The sequence below is a fragment of the Triturus cristatus genome, chromosome 2_2 (genome assembly GCF_964204655.1).
Source record: "Triturus cristatus chromosome 2_2, aTriCri1.1, whole genome shotgun sequence".
In the NCBI taxonomy this organism is placed as follows: domain Eukaryota; kingdom Metazoa; phylum Chordata; class Amphibia; order Caudata; family Salamandridae; genus Triturus; species Triturus cristatus.
In genome coordinates, this window is record NC_140582.1 from 749,995,682 (window position 1) to 750,019,912 (window position 24,231).

The 24,231-nt window shown below is 46.7% G+C and overlaps 1 protein-coding gene across 1 annotated transcript in view; it reads left to right on the forward strand.

The window, feature by feature from the left end:
* Positions 1-24,231, forward strand: part of ASAH1 (N-acylsphingosine amidohydrolase 1) — a 195,080-nt gene that overhangs the window by 106,875 nt on the left and 63,974 nt on the right. Inside the window, exon 11 of the mRNA XM_085641989.1 lies at positions 10,945-11,076. Coding sequence (XP_085498115.1) covers positions 10,945-11,076 — 132 coding nt within the window. The remainder of the gene's footprint in view (positions 1-10,944; positions 11,077-24,231) is intronic.

Here is a 24,231-nt window from a genome sequence, read left to right on the forward strand (position 1 = left end):
CCTCCACAGGGAACCGCAGTTTGTCATGCAGGCCAATTTTGGCACTGCCATCACTCGGCTTGAGAAGCAAGTGAATCGCTGGATTAAATAACCCCTATCATTCGCGGATCCCCTAGCGCTGATGAAAATGGGTGTTCTTCTGCCCTTTTTATATCTTTTTTCGAACATTCCTGTGCAACTTACGCAACATTTTTTTGATCGGCTTCGCTCCCTTTTGATCACACTAAGTTGGGGAGGTAAAAAGCCTCGGCTCAAGTGGGAAATGGCCACCCTTCCTTACGACCAGGGGGGCTTCGTAGCGCCAGACTTCCATCTCTATTATCTCTGTGCGCAAGCGCAGTACGCCTACTACTGGCAGCATGACCCAGCATACATTCCACATATGGCGGTGGAGGCGGGTGCCGTACACCCCATACCGCTCAAGGCCATGATCGTAAACAAACACAAGATATTTGAGAGAGGGAATTTGATACGGTGCAAACCACTTTCAAGGCCTGGCACGACCTCAGCAAGCGAGCACGAAAACTGCTGTTGTATGTGTCTGGCATGCCACTATTGCATCACTCTGAACTCTCCGTCACTATGGAACTTGGCACATTGAGGACTCTCAAGGATATGGAATTGTCAACAATGGCGGATGTATTCCCTGGAGAATAATTCATAGCTTCAGAAAACATACGCACCTGAGGTGCCGTCTCTGCCATGCACCCCTTTGTCTACACTAGGCTCCGCTCCACTATGTGGGCACTCTATCCAAACTTCCCTGCAGAGCCACCGGCGCTTGAAGCGCTACAACTCCTATATACCACCACATCCAAAACCAAACTAGTCACTAGACTCTACCAGGCATCACTGAGGGATACACCAGCTGGGGGCACATCTGCATTGGTTAAGTGGAATGCCATACTGCCTGTGCCGCTATCTGAGGATGATTGATTCGATAGTTGCCGCCTAACGGGACAGCTGACCGCAAATGGCAATTTACGGTTGGTGCATTTTAAATACCTACATCAGCTGTACTATACTTCTGTTCAACTTCATAAATACGGGCTGCGGGACACCGACACTTGCAAAAGTTGTGGCGCGCCAGGTGCTGACTTCTATCATCTAGCCTGGGAGTGCTCTAAAGTATGTGGCTACTGGAGTTCTATCACACAAATTTTGTACCTGATGATCGAGAAGTATGTTGAGTGTAGCCCACGAGTCTGTCTGCTGGGGATTAGCCCTAAGGTTAAGGTGTCTAACAATAAGTTTGTGGCCATAGCCCTACTGTTGGCTAAGCACAGGGTCTCCATCTACTGGGGCAACAGAACTGTGCCTACCACTAAACTATGGTTACAAGACCTGGCTTACTGTCTGGACCAGCTAACGTGCTACGCGGAGGAATTACCAACTGCGTCCAAGCCACGGGATATATGGAGGCCGCTTACGTCCTATCTACTATCAATAACTGACATTTGAAGACTGATATTTGTGAGGGGCTTCGCCTATCACGGCTGCGCAATGCACTTTCAACTACTGCCATGTCTGTGTTTACTTGTACTACGGATTTGTATTTCTCTTTTGTTTCCAACACTATGGTTTATGAACTGTGTTTTATGATATGTCCATACTGTGCCAATGCTCTTATTTGGATATCTGAATGTTGTCCTTTATTTTCAAAAATGCATAAATAAAATAAAAATAAATATATATATATATATATATATACACGACCTGAGATTTTGATGGCATTCCTGCAAATCTCTAATTGAGGGAAGGGCGTTGAGTAGCACATCTTGAATCAAGAACTTGAAAAGTGAGTGAAGGGATTCTGATGAAGTATGCATTTAAAATTTTCCCACAGAACATTTCTGATTACCTAGGATTCAAAGAATGTCAGCAGATGAAGCACGCTCATTTCCGATTCTGCCCATATTGTAATGCTAAGTATCAGTGGGCTGATCAACATGAGGTATATTTTCCCCCTTGTGTCTCTCCTGAGCATGTGGAGTTGATGTGTAATTTCTGTCGCACATCTCAGTGCAAGAAGATGCATCAGAGGGAAAGGCGCTGGACATACCTAAAAATATATTGTGGGTGATTATCCGACACTCCAGATATTTTCGGACGGCTTCATCCCCTCAACTGCAAGGAAGAGGCAGGTGTGACCCTCCAGCAGAGTGGCACCCAACAAGCCCAGTCTTGAGACAGTTTTTTCGAGCAGCTTTAAGGAAGAAACAGTACACCCTTCGTAGTCAATGCTAGTGGGTCTAGGTGGAAAGAATACCCCATTGTCCATGCGCACTATCACCAGCCTAGACCCTCATAAACAGCCCTACACCGAGGCAAAGCACTGCCCCAGAGGCAATATTGCATCGATCCAAGAGCTTATCAAGAGTAGGCCTCTTGGTCACCACCCTGGTACTCAGTGCTACTAGAAATGTCCATCAGTCCCCACGAGAAGCTTCTGGTCAGGACGGAATGTGTCTCACAACAGCAAGACATAATCAGGCGCCTGGACCCGAAAAAGCTCAATCTATACATCTGACACCATAGGCCTTAGATTTTAGACCTTACAGAGGAATGAATGGCAGTCTTGTGAGAGACGCATAGAACTGCCACACATGAATGCAATGCAGCAAAGTGGAAACGTTTTGTCCACTACGGCATCTCAAAGCAACTAGGCCCCCTCTGTGTTGGGGTGTAGTACATCATTTTCTACCTTCTAAATCTCCAGAGGACTAGTCTAACATTCACTGCATTAATATTGGTTTCTTAATGCATGTTAAGAGGTGGTTTTGACCATCTGAGCCGCAATTTTTTTCCCGCTTTTTGAACACCCTAAATTTTTTAGCTTTTACTGTGGAAGAGCCTCATAAGCTGGGACTCACCCACAGTGAACTCATGATGAAACAGACTGCATGTGGATTGAACCGGTGTCCGCCTCGTGAGAGAAGGCCGCTGCGCTGCAGCCAGGTTAAGGGGCACCGGACTAGTTACATGTAGGCATGTGTGCACACCCGTGTGCACCCATGTAAGGTCTGCGTGGGGGAGATTCCTGCCTTGCGCAGCCCAGGAGCGGGTACAGATAGAATGGTGTGGCACGAATTATGCAGAGTTGGGAGGTGACATGGAATAGGCTTTCTAGGGTGGGGAGACGCATGTAAGGGAAAATCATTGTGCTTTACTGTTTTCACTGTAGGAACACTCCATTACTCTCCTATAAAGACAGGGACCACATGGGGTAGTTTCAATTCCCTAGGGCCTACAAATTCCAGACACACACCCAATTACACTGTAAATTGTGTAAAAAAAAATGTATTCTGCCGAGTCCAAAGCCATATCTATACTACTTATGGGTGTGGCCCTGCCAGGCTGGATTAATTAACTTCCTCCCCAAGATGTAGCATCAGAGGCCTAGCCCTTCACTGCAAGCCTTCCAAGGGCGAATGTCTTCTTTCCAGGAAGGAGAGATGGGGGTGAAGCTGCAGGTTATCCATCAGCAGCTGTCACCCGGTACCAGGCCTGCTCCGGGCCGGGGCCATGAATTCAGCCAGTGGGGAAGGGGGCTTTTCAGAGAAGTTGTGGTATGAGACCCCTGGACGACGCCGTCTTGAAGTATCCCAGAGGCCTGTGCAGGAAGAAGGGAACAGGGGCAGAGAGGTGATGTGTCGCTGCAGGATAGAGCAGAAATGCCTTCCTGCCAGGAAGAGGAGCTCTCGCTGGGGTGTGGTCTTGCTGAGGAAGACTGGTGCTGGAGCCTGGCGCCTTGGGCAGTTGGAAGGAGGAACCCCCTGTCTGTCCCAGGACTCTGGACTGCGCCTTTGAGGGAGTCCAGGGCTAGTGAGGATAAGTCTGGGCCTCTGTGCAAGAAGGAGAGAGGCCCAGAAGGAGAGCCAAGCAAAATGCTGGCGGAGGAAGCCAGTGAAGACGGCTCCTTGCAGAGTTACTCTCTTGGAGGCAAGGATGGTGGTGAAAAGTGCTCCAGAAGGCTGGGGGCAGAGATATGACTCCCAGAAGGTAGGCAACCTTTGACCTCTGATCGGACCGAAGACTAAGCGTGTGGGGCTTCGCCGCCGGTCTTGGATGTGCCACCAGAAGATGATGTCAGGGAGTGCCGTCATGCCCCCCATGAAGGTGCCTTTGGAACCCAGGCTTTCCATCCTGGGCCCCCGAGAAGTAAAGTCAGCTAGCACTGTCGCGCTCCCCGTGAACTGGTTCTCGAGGGAATCCCAGGAGCCCACCCTGGCCCCCGACGACAACGGAGGTCGGGGAGTGCCGTCGCGCCCTCGCCAAGAGGTTCCTGGGGCCCAGGACTCCCAACTCTGGGTCCCGCTGAAGACGAAGCCGGGGAGCACAGTTGCGCTCCCCGTGAAGATCTCTGGGGCCTGAAATACCCAACTCCGGGCCCGGTGTCTGCGGTGAGGAGGAGAGGAGTGCTGTCGCACTCCCCACGGCGGGAGAAGATGAAGCCAGGGAGCTCCACCGCGCTGCCCGTGAAGAACTCCTTGGGGCCCTAGACGTCCAACTCTGGGCCCGGGTGTTTGCCAAGAGGAGGGGGGAGTGTTGCCGCACTCCCCTGTGGCAGGAAGAAGGGGGGGAAAGTGCCGTTGCACTCCCCCGAGGCACCGCCCGACCGGCTGCAGCCTCCGAGTCTGCCCGCAGGAGCGGGCAGACCAAAATGGAAGGTCGGCTCCCGCAGCAGCACATGAGGGTGCTGGCCAGTCAGGGAGCCGGCGAGAGTAGCCTGGGGTGGGCTCTTCGAGCTGCTCTCCACACTCACCTGGATTTGGGGTGCCCGGGTGGGACCGGGCCCCCAGGGAAGTGCGGATGCGGCGTGAGGCTGCCCACAAAGGCAGCGCTGCTCCCCCTGGGACAGCGTGGGAGCCGCTCCCCAGTTACGCATGCGCTGAGCATGAAGTGCCCCAAAATACCTTGAGGAAAACCTGCTTGTTTTTGCGTGTGGTGGCCCCAGGAGGACGGGGTCACTACCATTTGTTGGCGAAGGTGCAGGGGAAGCTGCAGGAGCAACGCAGACTCCCCCTGCAAAAGAGAGAAAAATCCCTCCTAAGTCTCTGGGGACTTAAAGGAAACAGGCCCTTAAGGGTTCAGCCAAGCTTCAACACCGACCTTTGGCTGGAACTTTTGTTCTGCAGCTGGGTGTGAGTGCTTGGGACTGCACCAAGGTGTGAAGGGCTGAACTTGGGATGCCTTGGAGAGACATCCGTTAGAGGTGAAGAGATGCAATTGCACAAGTGGTGCATTTACATGATGTTGTTTCTTTTGGGGACTGGAAGTCACATGTGATTTGTGAAATCATAAACAATGTGGGGTTATGTTGCTAGGCATTCCTGCTAGGGTGCCTGGTTGTAAATGCTTAATCCTGTGATTATAACTGTGATGCCTTTTAGGGGCTTTAATTGTTTTTCATTATACGTGTTATCAGAGATAAGTACCTGTCATTCTAAGGGATGCTTAGACATGTATTCTTGATATAGCGTTAGTTGAACAACCCAGACTGTCCGCCACTGTGATTCAAGGGTGTATACTGTATGGTCAGTATGAGATGCTCACTCAGGGTTATGCTTCACTATGGCAGGTGGTCCCATTAGAAATGCTTGGTGAGATAGTGGGGTGGGCCGGCACTGGGATGGTGCCAGTGGGAAGGGTCCTCACTCCAGGTTATGGTCCACCCACTGCATCTGGGGGCAAGATTATGTGCATACATGGTAGTGGTGGTACTAGACCTTCCCTCCCTCCCTGTGGGAGGGGTGGGAATGTTATGCAAAGTCATAAAGTAAGTCCAAAAGCTTATGTATATTTGTAAATTGATGCATAGTATTGAGTAGTGTGTGTGTGTAATAAATATACTCTTCCTTTTTATAAAGAAAAGTATAGACTGGCCAATCAATTATTGAGTGTTATTTCTGCGTACTTGTAAATGGCGATTACTAGCCCAACCACCACCTTTGAGTAAGCCTTAGACTGCTCTGCAACGCTACCCTCTGAGTCAATCGCTACAATGGGGTGTTTGGTTCCCAGCGAAGGACAGATGTAGACATATTGTTTGTGCTGGCCTCACAAATACTGGCTCGCTTTCCAACAAAGCATTTCCTATTTTTGCGCTTGAAATGTGTTATTTTGCATGTTTAATGATAAGGAAGGAATTATTTGTATGTTTAAACGCTCATTTGTTTCGTAGTTTCCAAAACGCCTGTATTCCAATGTGAATGGGCTGAAATCATTGTAACCCAAAGTCATTTCTGAAATTAACATATCACCTTTGTATGTATTTACTATATGTGATCTATATCATGCTAACCCAGCTTCAAACCACTAAGCGCTGTACAAAAGAAGAGGTAAATAAGGTGATTTCGAGAAGGAGGAGGAGCAGATGCTGCAGACTGGACAAAGGAAATTACCAACTTTTGTCCATTATCCAGAGAGTTACATGTGGATAAGTTTTTGTCTGAAGATGAGGGTCGAGAATGGCGTGGTGAGCAAAATGACAATGGATTAAACCCAGAGCTGGGGGTGAATGTTTGACAATGTTCAACATTCTGTCCATCATCTTTGTGTTGCATTTTCACCCCAAGTAGTAAGGGTGTGCCCAGACGTGGGTCCCATGCTTGCTACGCCACCGGTTTCAAGCTAGCCTGGCTGACAAGGGTTGATGCCTCAGAGCCGGTCCCAGGATGCTTGTTTTCCTGTCCAGGGAGAACCTGGCCTGGCAGTTCGGGCTGGACTGTTCCCATAGTGAACAGGGCGACGAAGAATGTTTTACTTTTTGTGCACATTATGTACTTGTGTGTAGTCACAGGATAGTGTGATCAGATTTTCTGATGATCTATTACTATTGTATATTTTATTTGTATAAGTACATTATGCCACGTAGAAATAAATGTTTTTTATTGCCATAAAAAAACATGAACATTGTGTTCTTACAATAATAGTAAGGCCTTCCATACCTGACCAGCACCAGTTAAAGACCTAAAGGGTCATGGGTGAAGGAGACTTGTTGTCCTAAACCCTCTTTGTCATGTTCTATCGTAATGGCTTGAATGAGTTCCTTGAAAGAGTCGCCTGAAATACAAACTGCAGTAGCATCAGGCAGTTGCGTGGCATGCATGAATAATCCTGTATTAGTTGGGTTAAATTTAGCAAGAGAAGTTCTAAATAAACACATTCAGAGCCAAACTAGTACAAGAGTGGTTGCACACTGACTGAATAAGCCTCTGTATCAGAGGTGGCCTTTCAGAACAAGGCAGGGTGGTTTAAATCTTATGGATGACTTGCGTGAGTGCAGTCCATAGCTTGGTGCCTGGACAAAAACAAAGTATTTTTTTTGGTTAAGTGAAAACAGGTGGAAGACCCTGAATTTGAGGTTTTATGTATGTATAGAGTTTGTACACTTGGCAGGCAGTGTCGGTTATTACTGCTGCTGAGCATTTGTGCGACAAGCCTCACCTAAGGCATGCCGGGAGCTAGTCGATACGCCAGGTCTTCAGCTTCTTGCAGTACTCAAAAAGTGAGGATGAGGCTCTGATGTGTGATGGCACATTGTTCCATCCTTTAGAAGCGATGTAGGAGAAGGCTCAATCGCTGGATCTGTTTCTGTGTATGTGTGGGATGTATGCAAAAAGAAATCTGGAAGAGCTGATGTGTCTGGATGGATGTAAAAGAAGAACCAGCTATTTAGGTAGGTTGGAACAGTGTTGTATAGTGCCTTGAAGGTGTGAGTGAGGAGTCTGAACTGTTCACTTTTGTGCATGGGGAGCCAGTGTAGCTTCTTGAGGAGGGTGTGATGTGTGTTCAATTTGGGAGGCTGATTGTGAATCTGGCTGGCGAGTTCTGAATGGTTTGCAGGTGTCTGGTAAGTGGTTTTCTGATTCTGTTTTAGAGGGTATTTCTGTAATCCAGCTGCCTGGTGACAAGTGCGTGTGTAACTTGTGCTGGTGGGGAGCCATTTGAATATTTTCTCAGCATCTTCAGGGTGTGGAAGCAGGAAGCTGTGACGTGGTTTACTTTGGTGGTCATGTTGAGTTTGCTGTTGATTATGGTTCTAAAGTTCCTGGCGTGGGTGGTGTGTGTAGATTTGGTTCCTAGTTCAAAGCGAACACAAGGAGATGAAGGATGGAGTGCTGAAACTTTGCAAACATGCACCCCCAGTCACAGATCTGGGTTGAATCCATCACTTCGCTACCCCAGTTCAGACACAGCTATATGCAAATCAGTCTTGGCCCTGTGCTTCATGGGAACAGTCCAGCCCGAACTGCCTAGCCATGTCTTCCCTGGACCGGAAACAAGCATCCTGGGACCAGTTTCGGGGTAACACCCCTCATCATCCAGGCAAGCTTGAATCCAGTGGCAAAGTGAGCAAGGGACCCCCGTCTGGGCATACCCTGACAACTTTTGGCAAAAAAACACAAACACAAGGAGATAAAGGACGGAGTGCTGAAACTTTTCAAACGCTCACCCCCAGTCACAGATTTGGGTTGAATACATCATCGTTCTGTAGCTCACTTCACCACCCCAGTTCAGACACCGCTATATGCGAATCAGTCTTGACCCTGTGCCTCACGGGAACAGTCCAGCCCAAACTGCCAAGCCATGTCTTCCATGGACCGGAAACAAGCATCCTGGGACCGGTTTCAGGGTAACACCCCTCATCAGTCAGGCTAGCTTGAATCCAGTGGCAAAGTGAACAAGGGACCCACGTCTGGGTATACCCTGCCAACTTAGGGCAAAAAAAACATACCCAAGGAGATAAAGGATGTAGTGCTGAAACTTTTTAAACACTCACCCCCAGTCACAGATTTGGGTTGAATCCATCATTGTTCTTTAGCTCACTTCGCCACCCCAGTGCCTCATGGGAACAGTCCAGCCCGAACTACCAACCGATGTCTGCCCTGTACCAGAAACAAGCATCCTGGAACCTGTTTCGGGGTAACACCCCTCATCAGCCAGGCCAGCTTGAATCCAGTGGCAAAGTGAGCAAGGGACACACATCTGGGCATACCCTGTCAACTTAGGGCGAAAAAAGCAAACACTAGGAGATGAAGGACGGTGTGCTGGAACTTTTCAAACGCTCACCCCCAGCGCTCCGTCCATCATCTCCTTGTGTTTGCTTGGTTCCTAGTTCAGCCTGCCACCAGGTGGAGTTTCATGGTGAGGGGTTCTTCCCGAAGATGACAACTTTTTGCATTGCCTGTGTTAAGTTTGAGACAGTTGATCGTCATCCAGTCAGTAACTTTGAGCATGCAGGGGTTGAACTTGTCCCATGTGTCGATGGTATTGTTTGATAAGGGTAGTATGAGCTGTCTGTCTTCGGCATCGGGGAGGACATTAATGTTGTGGGTGCAGATGATGCTTACTAGAGAGAACATGTATATGTTTAAAAAGGTCAGGGGAAGTGATGATCTTTACGGTACCCCACAGTCAGCACGGAGCAGATCCAGTGGAGCGCATTTTGGGCCTTGGATTCCAGTCTGGCCATTAAAAAACGTAATGCCACTTCTGTCCTGAGCGCCTTGAAAGTTGTACCTTTCTTTAGACGGTTCCATGTAAAGGGGTTTTAGGGTCCCTTTCATGGATTATCATCTACCAAATGATTCTTTTTTATTTATTTAATTTCTTTATTTGCATTTTATATTATACTCCAGTACATTAACCACAGGATATTTTGTACATATTAAATTTCAACATTTGGCATGCATCTCTTATGTCTTTACAGCATCATGCATCATGTGTACGTATTTGCTGTTATTGGTAGGATATTGACGATGCATAAAGTTCCAAACAACAACTCGACACATCAAAACAGACTTCTGCAACTCTGGCAAACCCTACCGCACTACTCCCCTCCCGTCAAAGGCCCCTCAGCTTGGGTCGTCGTGCCTTGGTTCAGATTTGCCTGTCCCTCAGGCCCTTCCCTGACTGCTCATCTATGTCATTGGTGTTGTCGTTGCAGTTATTACTATCCAGGAAGTGCATTCTCACCTCCACTGATACCCGTTCTTGCAGTATGTGCCCCTCTGGCTCTTGCCCCATGCGCTGTAGCGCCACCACCACTGTGTTGGGGTTTTTGCACAGGTCGGCTACATCTTCTTTGTTCAAAGTTGTGCTTTCTGCCTAGGCCCAACCAGAAGTGATCGTTTCCAGCTATCTGGTGAGGGAGGATGTTTATTTGTTTATCTATGGATAACCAGTCTTTTTGCGGCGCATATGAGGCCTAGATCTATAAATCTGGAAGTAGCTTTATGCTTTTTGGATCCGGGAAATACCTCTAATATGCATTCTTCCCATGTGTGTAGTCGTGAGCGGTCAGCACATTCCGACCAGCTGTCACCTCCTGTCTGTCATGGTGCAATGAGGGGCAGGATTACAGCATATGAAGGAGGTCCACTATCCTCTACCAAATGATGGTGATCTGTTTGCTATTTTGTTTCTCAGTGCTGGCTTGATGGTCTGTTTTATCGTTTATATTTGTCTTGACTATAAATATTGCAGAACATACATTATAGCAAAATTGATTTTGGGGATGAGGATTGAATGTATGTATAAAAAGGGAAATAGGAATATCTACTATAAACCTCATCGGTTGTGTATATGTTTTTTATGCATGATAAGTCCACCTGTAATTGATTGGTCAGAGTAATCTTGAACATATCTAATTACTTCAACATCCACGCCTGGTCTCTAAAGTTCCAGATCAGTTGCACAGTATAAAAGCCTACTTCTGTATTTTGTTTGTTGTGCAGTTTCTTGTAGCCCAAGCAGCTGTTTCCTTCTAGTTTGTCGGATTGCAGCTGTTGAACTTTTTTTGTTTCCATTTAGGGTAATCTTTTGGCCTGTGCATTGACCTAAATAGGGTACATTATGTTGAACTATTAGCTCCTTGCTTTATACATTTGTGATGTTCAATATTTAAAAAGCTGACAACATATGCTTCTTTAAATACAGCTATGAAGATGCAAAGAACCAGCTTATGAAAACAAAGCTGTTGGCTCCTGCTTACTTTATTTTGGGAGGAAACCAATCCGGTGAAGCATGTGTTATTACACGTGCCCGAGTGCCTTGTCTAGATGTTTTAGAGTAAGTGATATTTTATCTATCTTGATGTATGTATGTGTCCGTGTGTGTCTATGGGGGGAGGTGTGTATGATATAAATGCGCAAAGTGTAAAATGCTATTCATTGTTGAGTGTAGGAAAAGCCCATGACTCACAAACGCCTGCTGCACCTTCTCTCCCTCTAGATTGGTGGTAATTAGCATATAATTAGCATTTAAGACTCTGCACATCTGTTTATATGTTTTATGCCATGCTATTTTTTAAGCATTCCCAAAGCACAATCTCAGTGCTTACACCCATGCTTTCAGGAGTGAATATTTAGGGTATCATTATCCAGAATCTTGTCACGTCATCTATAGTAGTGGAATGGATCTGATACGTGCACTTTTGCAATAAATGCCTGAGTCTGCGTTTATTGCTACACTTTTTCTATATAATAATTTTTGGGGGCCGCATTTATTTTAACTAACTTGGCATAAACATTTATGAATGTATATTACATGTTTGGGTGCTTTTTTTTTGTGCACGAAATGCAATTGTATAAAAACTATTTCACAAAGACACAGACATGTTGAAAACCCAAGGTACTGGTTCTGTATCGTGATGACATTCCTAACCCCCTCTGCACAGCTTTACCATTGTTTATTGTTTAATCAACATTCTATATATGAAAGGTAAACAAAACCTGAACATTCAAATTACAATCCCTGCCTAATTTTACCTGTACTGAGCACCTTGTAGCTTGAAACAGCTTCAACAATCTTATCCGTATGTAGACAGATTGTATTTTAGCAAAGTAAGGGTTTTTCCTAAGATCTCATCTACGAGCCCCACTGTCCATGTCAAACCACCAACTACCATTCCGTCATTAGACAAAAAGACCCTACTGATGCAGAGGACGCTGATAACAACCCCACTACTGTACAGGGTATTAGCAACGATATTGTCAACAGTTGTGTCCTTGACAGCAGATTCCATCTTTTCTGCAAGCATTGACAGCCCCAGTAGCCTATGCACAGTTGCTGCATAAGGTGTTGAGACACCAACTGTCCACATCCTGGAATTGGAAGAGGAAGCAGACTTCAGTAACCAAAAGCAAATTTCTGACACAGCTCACAGCCCAACTCACCTGGACGTCCACTACATTCTCTAGTATTACAAAGAAGAATATGGGAGGTCACCATGCTGAGAAGACATTGGAGACCATTTCCATGGCCCACAAGGTATTGACGAATATCGTCCACATGACTTTATGCCAGAACGTTGCAGAAGAGACTATGACCATCCTAGGTATCATCACAGAGGATGATGAAGATATTTGTGGAATTAGTTCCAAGCCAGAACCTCGCCACTTTTTGTTGATACCTCTCCTTCCACCTCGACCCCCACCATCTCAAGAGCAACCTAGGCAACATACACTGTGTCCCTTTCTGCTGGGGACATGGGATATGCTGATCAGCAGAATACTGACAGAGATACTGATTTGGAGGAGGAAGAAGAAGGGTAAAGTTCAGGACAACGAAGAAGAGGATCAGAAATGGAGGTATTTTGTAATATCCAAGAAGGTGATAAAATATCACCACAACCGGATTCTTCACGGGGCAACATCCTCCAGTTTCTCGTCTTAACGAAAAGGACAGCTAATAAACTTGACTGCTCCCGGCCATAGTAGATCAGCAATGCTTATGATTTGTTTATGATTTTAAAGAACAGCCAAGAAAGGCTATTAAGCCCATCCTAATCTTGGACTACATGTCGATAGAAGGACTGAAACTGCTGTTAATGTCAACCACAGTTAAGGCACTTATATGCAACACATGGAGTACAAGTACAGAGCACCTGACTGTGCCAGCATGCTTGACTGGCCATCCCAAGCCAGACTCCATCATAGAAGCATCAGCCCATATTTCTCTATAGCCTGCTGGATATTTCCATTGTCTTAGTTCTTTCATCATTTCCACCCTTCTAATAGATGCTTCAATACATAAGGTTGTAATTACTAGTGAGCAGATGTGTTAACGTACAATTGTTTGCAGTTTCAGTGATGTCATCTATGATGTCAGTGTTGAGGTGATATGTGATGTCACTAGAGATGGTGACATCATGTGAGGTATGTGTGAGGTCCTGAGAAATACATTCGAGGGTGGGGAAGTTTGTGTACTTAGCTACATATTAGCATAATGATTACATCACTGGATGGTTGCTAGTGACATACTTTAGAGTTATTACTGGAAATCACATTACATGCTGTCCAACAAGGATCAGAAGAAAGAACCATGTGACCTCTGACCTAGATGGTATCATAAGATGCCAACTTTCTTTTTTCACTGTCTCCTACTTCTATTCTCCTTCGTTCACCTCTTCTTCTCATCCTGCTCTCAATACTTTTCTCCCTGCCTCGGTCTTTTTCTCTTCTTCCATACCACCCTTTGTTTCCCTTTTTCTCTTCCTCTTTTTCACACTCTTCTTTGCTCCCTCCACAGGCCCAGTCGCCCCCACCCAGTCCTCTATCCTCAGAAGTGCTCTCTCACTCTCTTTAACTCTCCTCATTCTCTCTGCACTCCATTTTCTTCACCCTGATCTCCTTGCCTACCTCCTCTCCTCTTCCATCTATGTCTCTTCTTACCTTTCATCCCTTCTTCCTTCTTTCTCCTAATTTCTTTCTCTCCCTCACTTGCTGTTCTGCATTCCAGTCATCTGATCTGCTTGATGCACAAAGAGAGTAACCGTAGCCCCTCTCCACCTTCATAAAGGGAGCGCAGGCGTTTTGTACCCGAGTTCAGTGAGTCCCTTTAGCCCTTCTCCCTCCTTATGGTCACCCACTTGTGGAGCAGGAACCATGCTCATCAGTAGGAGGTCCCTGTGCTGCTGTCTACCCCTGGAGGGGTCTAGCTTCCCTTCCTTCTACGCTGAGCTCATGTAACAAATCTATCAAACTGTGGCCATGGAAGCTTGGTACCAACAAAAGGAAACAAAAGTGAAATAATCAATCAAATCAGTGGCAATTTATTTTTCAAACAAACACTAAATGTAATTATCGTCTGTAGGAAAGCATTTCACCAGCTTCTTGACCTCTGTTTAGCACAAGGTAATGCCTTATTAATTTTGTGTTGGTGTCCGAACCAAGAAGCACACATACTAAATTGTGGCCAGTGAATGGTGTTCCTGGTGAGGTGATGACTGATGTGTTTCCCCAAAGCTCTGTGGCCTAGAGACATTGGCTCTACTCATACCGGTGGCCCATTGGCTCGAGAGACAGGGTGGTACGTGAATGACTGATCTGATTGGCTAAAAGTCATATCTGTCAATGCCAGTCATAGCTGAGCCTCAGGCTTGGCCAAAGACTTTAGAGCAGATTATGTGCTGCTTTTCTCACTTTTTTATAGCATGTTAGGTGCAGTGTGAGGAAACAGCCATAGATTATCTTTAACAAGATATGCAGTAGATTACTTTAGGATACAAAAGGTATACTTTATTCCTTGTTGAAATTATGTATGGGCTCTGGGCATATAGTGTGTCCTCCAGAAATTCCAAGTGTCCCTGACTCAAAGCCCACTGCACACCTGTGCCCAGTGCAATCTTGGTGCAGAGTGGTGCATTTGACAACGCCCTGCATCCTGTGCCCCAGGAAAGCCCTCCTACGACCCTAACAACAGGCTCTGGCCTGAGCCCATTGTTCCTGCCAACAAAATCTGATGCACATTTGGCCACTACCTGTACCCATTACCCCACCTTTAGTTTGACTGGGCACAGGGTGAGGCTTTTGGTCATGCCCTTCGATCACTTTTCATATCTCCGGTACCCGCAGCCAGGGTGCCATCATACTGGAGACTAAGAAGTGTAAAAAGGAAAGAAGGGTTTTTCCATCTATGCACCTAGGATCTGAAACAACATCCCTGTGTACATCAGGACCACCCCACCGCAGCTCCAATTTAGAAAATAATTGAATTCTCACCTGACTATGCACTAACCGACCACAGCCCAGCTTCCTCTAACTTGTTGACTCCCTTACCTTTTAGATAGGTTCATGCTATAGAAATGCTATATATATAGTAGGTAGTTCTAGTTGGGACCAAGTTTCCATAGGAAGAGCATTTTTTGTTTTGCTTATAACTTTGGCGTTGTTTGATGAATCTTCATGAAATTTTCCAAACTAATTCTTTGTTCATATCAGCTCCTATGTTAAACGTTTGAGGGTGATTCATCAAGGGGGGCCCCAAAATGTGTTTTCTCCATGTTAATTTCCATAGGAAAATTAAGACCAGGCTACAGGGTGAACGGAATAACCCCAAATTTGGCAGGGAGAAGGGGCTTGGTCTAGAAAGCACGCTTTTGTTTATTTGGTGTAAATCCGTTCAGTAGTTTTGGAGAAATATCGAAATTTACAGACATCGATATTTGGGAATTCTGCCATCTGAATGGCTGAGGCTTCACGAGCATGCTACTTATTGTCTGCGATCGGTTGCAACTAGGAAGTGTTGGCAGCCATTTTGTGATTCCGTTGAAGCAAATAAGGGGAAAAAAGGGTGAAAAAAGAAGGAAAGAGGAGGGTAGGAGCACTGTAACCTCGGTGGGGTGTTTAGGGTGTGCTATACAGGGGTGCAAAGCGAACTACTCATCCCTACCGGGCTGAAAGTGCTGGGCTACGGAAATTAAGTGAGGTATTGCCTAGAGTCTGATGCTGCTAAGGTGAGCTGCTGCGGGACTCTGGGATTAAAGCGTGAGGCCAAACTGTGTCTTATGCTGTGAAGTCAGGTGTCATCTCCGTTGCACCACACCTGTGGAAGTAGTGTCAGCATGTGTTTAAACCTACTAGGACGAACTACTGACCCCTATTGGTCTGAAAGTGCTGGGGTACAGAAAGGTATTGCCTAGAGTGTTATGCTGCTAAGCTGAGCTGCTGCCGGACTCGGGGATGAAAGCGTGAGTCCAAACTGTGTGTCATATGCTGTGAAGTCATGTGCTCTGGCTGCTGTGCCACATCTGTGCAAGTAGTATCACCATGTAGTTATACCTACTCGGAGGAACTTTTGTTTCGAATATTGTAAGTTGTGTATGGTGTTTAGGGGGTGTTATACAGTGAGTGCGAAGGGAAATTCACGCGTATCAAATCAATTCAGTATTTGGAAAGTGCAAACTACTCACTCGTACGGGTCTGATGGCGCTGGGGGCGTAAGCTGAGCTGCTGCCGGACTCTGGGATAAAGGCACTGAACTACTGACCCCTACCGGTCTGAAAGTGCGGAGTACGGAAAATAAGTGAGGTATTGCCTACAGCTAAATTGAGCTGCTGCTGGACTCTGGGATGAAACCTTGAGCCCAAACTGTGTGTCCTATGCTGTGAAGTCATGTGCTCTGGGCGCTGTGCTACACCTATCCAAGTAGTCAGCAATATTTTATACGTAGTAGGAGGAAGTTTTGTTTGGAACACGGTAACTTGTATATGGTGCTGGTAAGTGATCCGCAGCACTTGCAAAGGCAGTGCACCCAGGACATGCAACAGACGTGCAAGGTATAGGTGGACGTTAATGAAGTCGACCATGTGTTCAGGGTGCCCTTCTATGCGTCAGTGGCTCTGCTTGTAGCTGTACTGGCTTGCCGTGTGCCAGTCTTGTGGATGAAATGGCACAGCTTGGTGCAATGAGCCGGGTCTGTGTGCAATGGGTGCAGGGCAGGGTTGTGGTGGGAGTACGTGTGAAGGCCATTTCAAGCACGTTAACTATGACAAAGGACTTTTAAGTGTGGGATGTCCACTCGTTGTTCTCAAATCGGGCAGTGGGTAGTGTGGGAGACGGTTGCAAATATTATCGTATCTGTCGGGGGGGCTGGCTACTTGCAAGTTCCTTCTCAGAGCAGCAGATGTGGTAGCGCAAGTTAGCTCAGACAAAGAACCTTTCATCCTTACAGTAACTTCTCCAGGTGCATTCATACAGGATGTGTACAAAGGCCGGTCGTGGGTGTTGTGGGATGTCTGCGACCCTGATCATCATGGATGAGATGCCCAGCATGTGGCACAAGGGCGGGTTCACTGTGTGTTATGTTGCAAAACAACTGCTCCTCCCTCCAACGAGCCCCCACACTTTTGTGTGCTGCGCTGTTGTATCCCGTGCACTCCTACGGCAAACCTTTGTAATGCCTATTGGCGCATGTCCTGCGGCATTCCAATCACACCATGACACTGCAGTTTGGAGGTGGTGCATGCCACTTTACAACATCGACTGCTGCGGCCCTTGTGGCGGCCACAGCAGAACACAGAGACACACTTACCTTACTACTTGCACACGGACATGTGTGAGACATCCCGTTCCCTTTGCCGCTTGTGCATGCAGGAGGATGCGTGCGTAGCTACATCTCCAGGCTCACTGCCAACGCTGAGGTGACATGGTAACGTCCGCTGCACACTGTGATGTTGCAGGGCCGGTGCCTATCATGCTAACACAATGACCACACAGACATACTTGATCAGATGCGGGTTCGGGGGTGTTGGCGGTCCTAGGGTTGTTGTGAGGAGTGATATGGCCCTCATGGGTATCCGTGTATCATGCTCATTGCCTCTATGGCACCTGTGGGTGTTCAGGTGTGGCTCTTGTCTGTGTTCCTTTTCATGCTGCAGGTAGTCGTCCTGCTTAACACCAGCAGAAAGCAGGTGTAAAATCTCTGGTGCTAGCGCGGCATATCGGCGGAATTTGTTTCGCTTCGTACTTTTTGGGCTTTCATTATGAAAGTAGTGATGTGATTTTTTCGTGTACAGAAAAATAAACGAACTGGGCAGTGTATCCCGTCAAGATCCAGCACCTGACCCATTATTCCCAATCAATATAAATACAATGAGATTTCTTTATCGATTTTGTGTGTACACTGTAAATGCACCCACTACCACAGTGGAATTCAATACAGGATTTTAGTAATTAGAATAGATCGCAAAGGTGCACCTCGTGTGTTTTTGCACGGGAACGCCTACTCTGCATCTCATTATCAGCACTTTAATGCAACAAAAGTTGAGATAAATCTAACACACTATTCAGAAGCTGGTGCAAACTGCAGACATCACCAGTATTTCCGCGATAACTGCCTCAAAATTTGACACCACCAAATAACAGTAATAAGAACGAGAAAGAGTGACACAGCACTTAAGTATCAACCTAAAACTTTAATGAAATTTAACAAACTCAACACAAAACAACAAGGCGGAAGACTCCTGTCGGGTCCATCCATGTCGACGACACAGCCTGGAAAATAAAGCACAAAATAAGGACGTGTGTAATGCGCATATCAGAGGAGTGAGACACAGAGAAAGAGAGAAGGAAAAAAAGCCAGAGAGAGAAAGAGAGGGAAGGAACGAAGGGCAGAAGGGAGAGAGAGAGAAGGAACTGAAGGAAGAGAGTGAGAGAGGGAAGCGAGAGAGAGAGAGAGACACTGCCACCCCTGCACAGCCATGACCAAATAATTACCTGCTGCCACCGGAGTATCTACCAGTGGGCACTCCATGTGCCAGTCAAAGCTCCGTGGCCCGGCACATCTCACAGATGTCCGAGTCATGAATGGCGGAGACCACATCAGCTTCTCCGCGGCCCGGCAGATCTCATACATGTCGCTGAGTCATCAATGGTGGAGACCACATCAGCTTTTGGGGCCGCTAACCCTGTGCAACGCAAGTCAGCGCCACGTGGTGGTAGGCCGCTGACGCCCATACAACTTAGGATGCGACTAACCCTGTGCAAGTCAAGTCGGCGCCACTTGGTGGTAGGCCCCTGACAGCCACATCAGCTTCGGGTGGAACTAACCCTGTGCAAGTCAAGTCCGCGCCACGTGGTAGTAGGCCCCTGACGGCCATGCAGCTCAGGGTGCGACTAACCCTCTGCACAACTCTTCATGGACTCTTTATGATTCAGACCCGTGGAGCGTCCGCCATCCAGTCACCACCGGCAATAAAGGATGTGACGTTGTCGATGCATTATATTTGCGTGGTCACATGGCCTGTGACGCATGTGCCAGATGGGTGTGGTGTGTGTGCAAACCTGCCCTCAGGGAGTGGCCGTGACATGTTGACAACTAGAGCACTGACCTGCACACCGACAGCGAGTACGCCTGCGTCAGGTAGCTATGTGGGGGGGTGAAAACGTGTTTTCTTAATAGATTTTCCATTGGAAACTTTAGACCAGGCTACAGGTTAAACTGCTGAACGGAATTACGCCAAATTTGGCAGGGAGCAAGGTCTTGGTCCAGAAAGCGGGCTTTCTCGCATCGTGTGAAAATATAAAAGGAAGGTCTCGGGGCAATTTAATATACCGGAGCTCTGTTTCTGCAAGATAACTCTTTCACGCTGCCTCTGCCCAACATCAGCACTTTGCAGCTATGCCGTTAGAAGCCAGTCCGTTGGCTCGTAGCTCTCTGCCTTTGCGAGCCAGTACTCTACTGTGCCTGTACCTCTGCGAACTACTATGGTGCTGTTCCTTTGGGAGCGGACGGCTTGTAGTGCTGCGTCTGTGAGTCGATCGAACATGCCGCAGTTGTCCCTCTGCGAGCCTGGGTGCGAAATGTTCATAAGTCACACTACATAAACATTAAAAAGCCATTTTGTGATTCAGTCCGTCAGCTGGCATCTGTCCGAGGCATTTCTGAAAACATACCGGAGTTCTTTCTGTGAGAGATACCCCTTTCACGCTGCCTCTCCCCATATCTGCAGGTAACGCACCCTCTTCCCACATTACCAACATACCCCCAACAACCTTCTTGGGCCCAGAATTGTCCCTGTGCGGTTGGACAAACAAGAATCTTAGTCCTGTATAGATTTACATATAAAACATTTTATTTAAACAAAACAGCAACAAATAAAACAGAAGGGAGTCTGGTGCTGTGGTGGCTGCCACGAAGTTGGGTTACTGTCATTCAGGACTCAGGACACAGTTCCACATGTGGGATCGGCTTGTATGGAGCAGGGTTAGTGGCACCACGTGTCGCGCCTTGTGTTGTACAGGGTTAGTGGCACCACGTGTCGCCGGCCTTGCATATGGAAATATGCCTGACTGATCAAAGGGAGTATGCTGCTGTGGTCGCTGCCACGGACTTGGGGTCACTGCCATTCAGGACTCAGGACACAGTTCCACATGTGGGATCAGCTTGTGTTGAACAGGGTTAGTGGCACCACGTGACAAAAATTCTAATTGCGAGCTCTGTTGCCCGCAGTGTAGAGTGTTATTGAGTGTTTGTTGGCACTTGAAGATGAATTTGTTGATTGTACCAAAGCTATAACTGATATAAAAAAAGTTCTTGAAGCAAGGATACTAAAAGGATATTATGTAGGTTTTAGGCCTGTGATAGTTACTTGCCTAGTGGACTCTGTAATTAATGAATGAAGATTTAATTTTAATTGTGAGCCCTACTGACTGCAGTGTAGGCCAATCATGAAAAGATGAAATATGTATAGAATACACTGTCGAAGTGTATGAGCCTATGATGCTGCTTGGTGCGGATGGACCGCAGTGGGAGCTATGTCTCTTGCCTACTGCGTCATCTGCAATCGTGACTGTATCTGAATTGTAAGTCCTGCTGACCGCAGTGTAGGCCAGAGGTAGCGGTGTGCAAGGACCCACAGCCACATGCATAGGTTGGTGGTCGCTGCCACGGACTAGGGGTCACTGCCATTCAGGACACAGTTCCACATGTGGGATCGGCTTGTGTTGAACAGGGTTAGTGGCACCGCATGTCGCCAGCCTTGCATATGGAAATATGCCTAACTGATCAAAGGGAGTATGCTGCTGTGGTCGCTGCAACGGAGTTGGGGTCACTGCCATTCAGTACTTAGGACACAGTTACACATGTGGGATCGGCTTGTTTTGAACAGGGTTAGTTGCACCACGTGCTGCCGGCCTTGCACATGGAAGTATGCCTAACTGATCAAAGGGAGTATGCTGCTGTGGTCGCTGCCACGGACTTTGGGTCACTGCCATTCAGGACTCAGGACACAGTTGCACATGTGGGATCGGCTTGTGTAGAAAACGGTTAGTGGTACCTCGTGCCGCCGGCCTTGCATATGGAAATATGCCTAACTGATCAAAGGGAGTATGCTGCTTCGGCCGCTGCCACGGAGTTGGTGTCACTGCCATTCAGTACTCAGGACACAGTTACACACGTGGGATTGGCTTGTGTAGAAAACGGTTAGTGGCACCACGTGTCGCCGGCCTTGCATATGGAAATATGCCTAACTAATCGGAGGGAGTCTGGTGCTGTGGTCGCTGCCATGGACTTGGGGTCACTGCCATTCAGGACACAGTTACACATGTGGGATGGTTTGGCTTGTGTTGAAACGGGTTAGTGGCACCACGTGTCGCCGGCTTGTGTTGAACAGGGTTACTGGCACCATGTGTTGTGTCTTGCGTTGAATTCTGCCTGAATACGTCCACGTGGTGATGACTTGTGGTGCAGTGAGTTAGTGGCACCTGAAGCACTCAGCGTGTGCGCACCCTGCGATGATGCGTGGTCCGGGCGGGCCTCACTGGTAGCAATGTCTTTACATGCTTTAAAAGAATCTTCATAGCAGTCAAAATCTCCAAGTAATTCCATGTCAGTCCTCCAAGGTTTGAAGAGTTGGAGAAGAGCTAAATAGAAAAACTCTCTTATCTGCAGTATCACAACTTAATTTCCTGTGATTAATCAAATTTCCTTTGGCATTCTTTAAGAAACATCCATCAGATCCAACTACAGCATATTTCCCTTTATTTATTTTCTCTGTAACATTTTTTCTAAAACTATAATGTTGCAGTATTTCATATTGATATATGTTTTCCAGGTATGGACTTCTATTTGGATACTATGCGAGGAACAGGAATTGACTTGTCTGCAACATATTGTATGTCTATATTTGCATTCCACATCTTCAAAATTACTCGATTGTATTCATTAATGTACTTTGATTTTTCTGTTCTTTTTATAAGTATTTTTGGGTGATTTTCGAGTGATAACATGCCTCACTGCTGACATAAAACTGTTCACTCTTCCTTGCGATGACTTATGGTGCAGTGACTTAGTAGTACCTTTGGCGCTCAGCGTGTACGTACCCTGCGATGATGCGTTGTCCGGGAGGGCCGCAAACGGACCAATGTCTTTTGTCTATTAAATTCTGCCTCAGTAAGGCGACGTGTCGATGTCTTATGGTGCACTGAGTTAGTAGTACCTTTGGCGCTCATCGTGTACGTACCCTGCGATGATGCGTTGTCCGGGGGGGCCGCTCTCGGACCGGTGTCTTTTGTCTATTGAATTCTGCCCAGGTAAGGCCACGTGGCGATGACTTGTGGTGCACTGAGTTAGTGGTATCTGAAGTACTCAGCATGGGCGCACCCTGCGATGATGCGTGGTCCAAGAGGGCCGCACTTGGACCAATGTATCTTGCGTACTGCACTGCGTCCTCTGCAATCGCTACTCCATCTGAATTGTGAGGCCTGCTATCCGCAGTGTAGATCGAAGAAAGTAGTCTGTACAGACATAAGTCTGCGATGCTGTGCCGCTGGGTTCGCAGGGGGCTTGTGTCGAGGAGAGCTGCGGTCATGGCGGCAGCCTCGTGGCAGGGTGAGGCCCGCCGCTCTGGCACAGTCGTTGGTCTTCACAGTTCACAAGTGAACCACGCCCAGAGCCCCGGCCTATTTATTCACACTCCTACGCTGAAGTGGCGTACGTCGGACCAGCCCACTCCGGTTACCTTTATGCTTACAGGGGGGGGCGATACAGCTACATGACTGAGATCGTCCCTAGTATTTGATGTAACATGGTTGGGTCCACTGTCCACAACACTACAAGCACCAGTAGTATTTGTGCACATGGAGAGGTGTGTGTTCTGCATACTGAGATGTGTCCAGCACATCACCGCTACACTTTGCATTGTGTGCATTGTTATTCATGGGTGAATTGCTTCCTTCACATATAGTTTTTTCACACCTATCCCAATATTCAGCTATTGTGTGGCTGAGGGGCCATGACGTTTTCAGAAAGTTCGCTGTCTTGTTCTGCGCTGCCTCGGTGGTAGAGGGGGAGGTCCTGTGGGTGGTGGTGGGGCGTTCTTGGGTGTCGGAGCTGCTTCATCAGTAGGTCTATGACATGTGTTGGTCTTCAGATGTGGCTCTGGGCTGGGCTCCCTTTCATACTGTATGTAGTTGATTAATATTTAAAAAACAAGAAGACATTAAATAATAAATACAAAAAATACCAAAACAGTTTTTAGGATATTAAAGTTACAAAATATCCCATTTTTTTCAAAATTACTGAGAAAAACATAGGTTTTATGAACATTATAATTAGAAATTAGTATTTAAAAAACCTTTGGAATTCACTGAAAAAACCATAGGTTTCAGGCACGTTATAGTTAGAAATTAGCATTTAAAAAACCTTAGAAATTCACTGAAAAAACCATAGGTTTCAGGCACGTTATAGTTCGAAATTAGCATTTAAAAAACCTTAGAAATTCACTGGAAAAAACATAGGTTTCAGGAACGTTCTAGTTAGTTGGACATTGGACTCGTATAAAACCAGAGAAATTTGCCCGTTATAGCTAGCTGAGCTAACTATAACTCGCGCGCCTGCAATGCACTGGCGATGACGTCACATATTACATCACTCATGACATGGTCAGTGACATCACTCATGACATCACTGATGACATCATCCACGTGATAGTCTGACACACCTCCTCACACCTTTAACCTTTAAAACACGTACTCTAAAATACAGACTACCATTTTCCAAACCATAGACACAACAATAGCAGATACTAGATATCCAGCTACTGATTCCTATCTATATATTGTGAGCTAGACATACACTCATACAGTCACTCATACATGCTGTCACTTATCATTACATCAGTATAATATCCACTCATACACCTATACATACATTCACACAGTGCTACTCACACATCTACTCAGTCATGCCAAAAATCAATCACACACCCATGTACTCACGTATGCAGATATATACACACCACCTGTCGTATTTATACACACACCACCTCCCTTATTTATACACACACCACTTCCCTTATTTATATAGATGCTAACACATACTTACTCTCTTATACAATCACTAATACAAGTACACATTCATGTATGTAGACGCTCTTGCAATCACTCTCTCACGTATAGTCAATTATACACCCCAACACTCACATATACTGTCTAAAAACATATA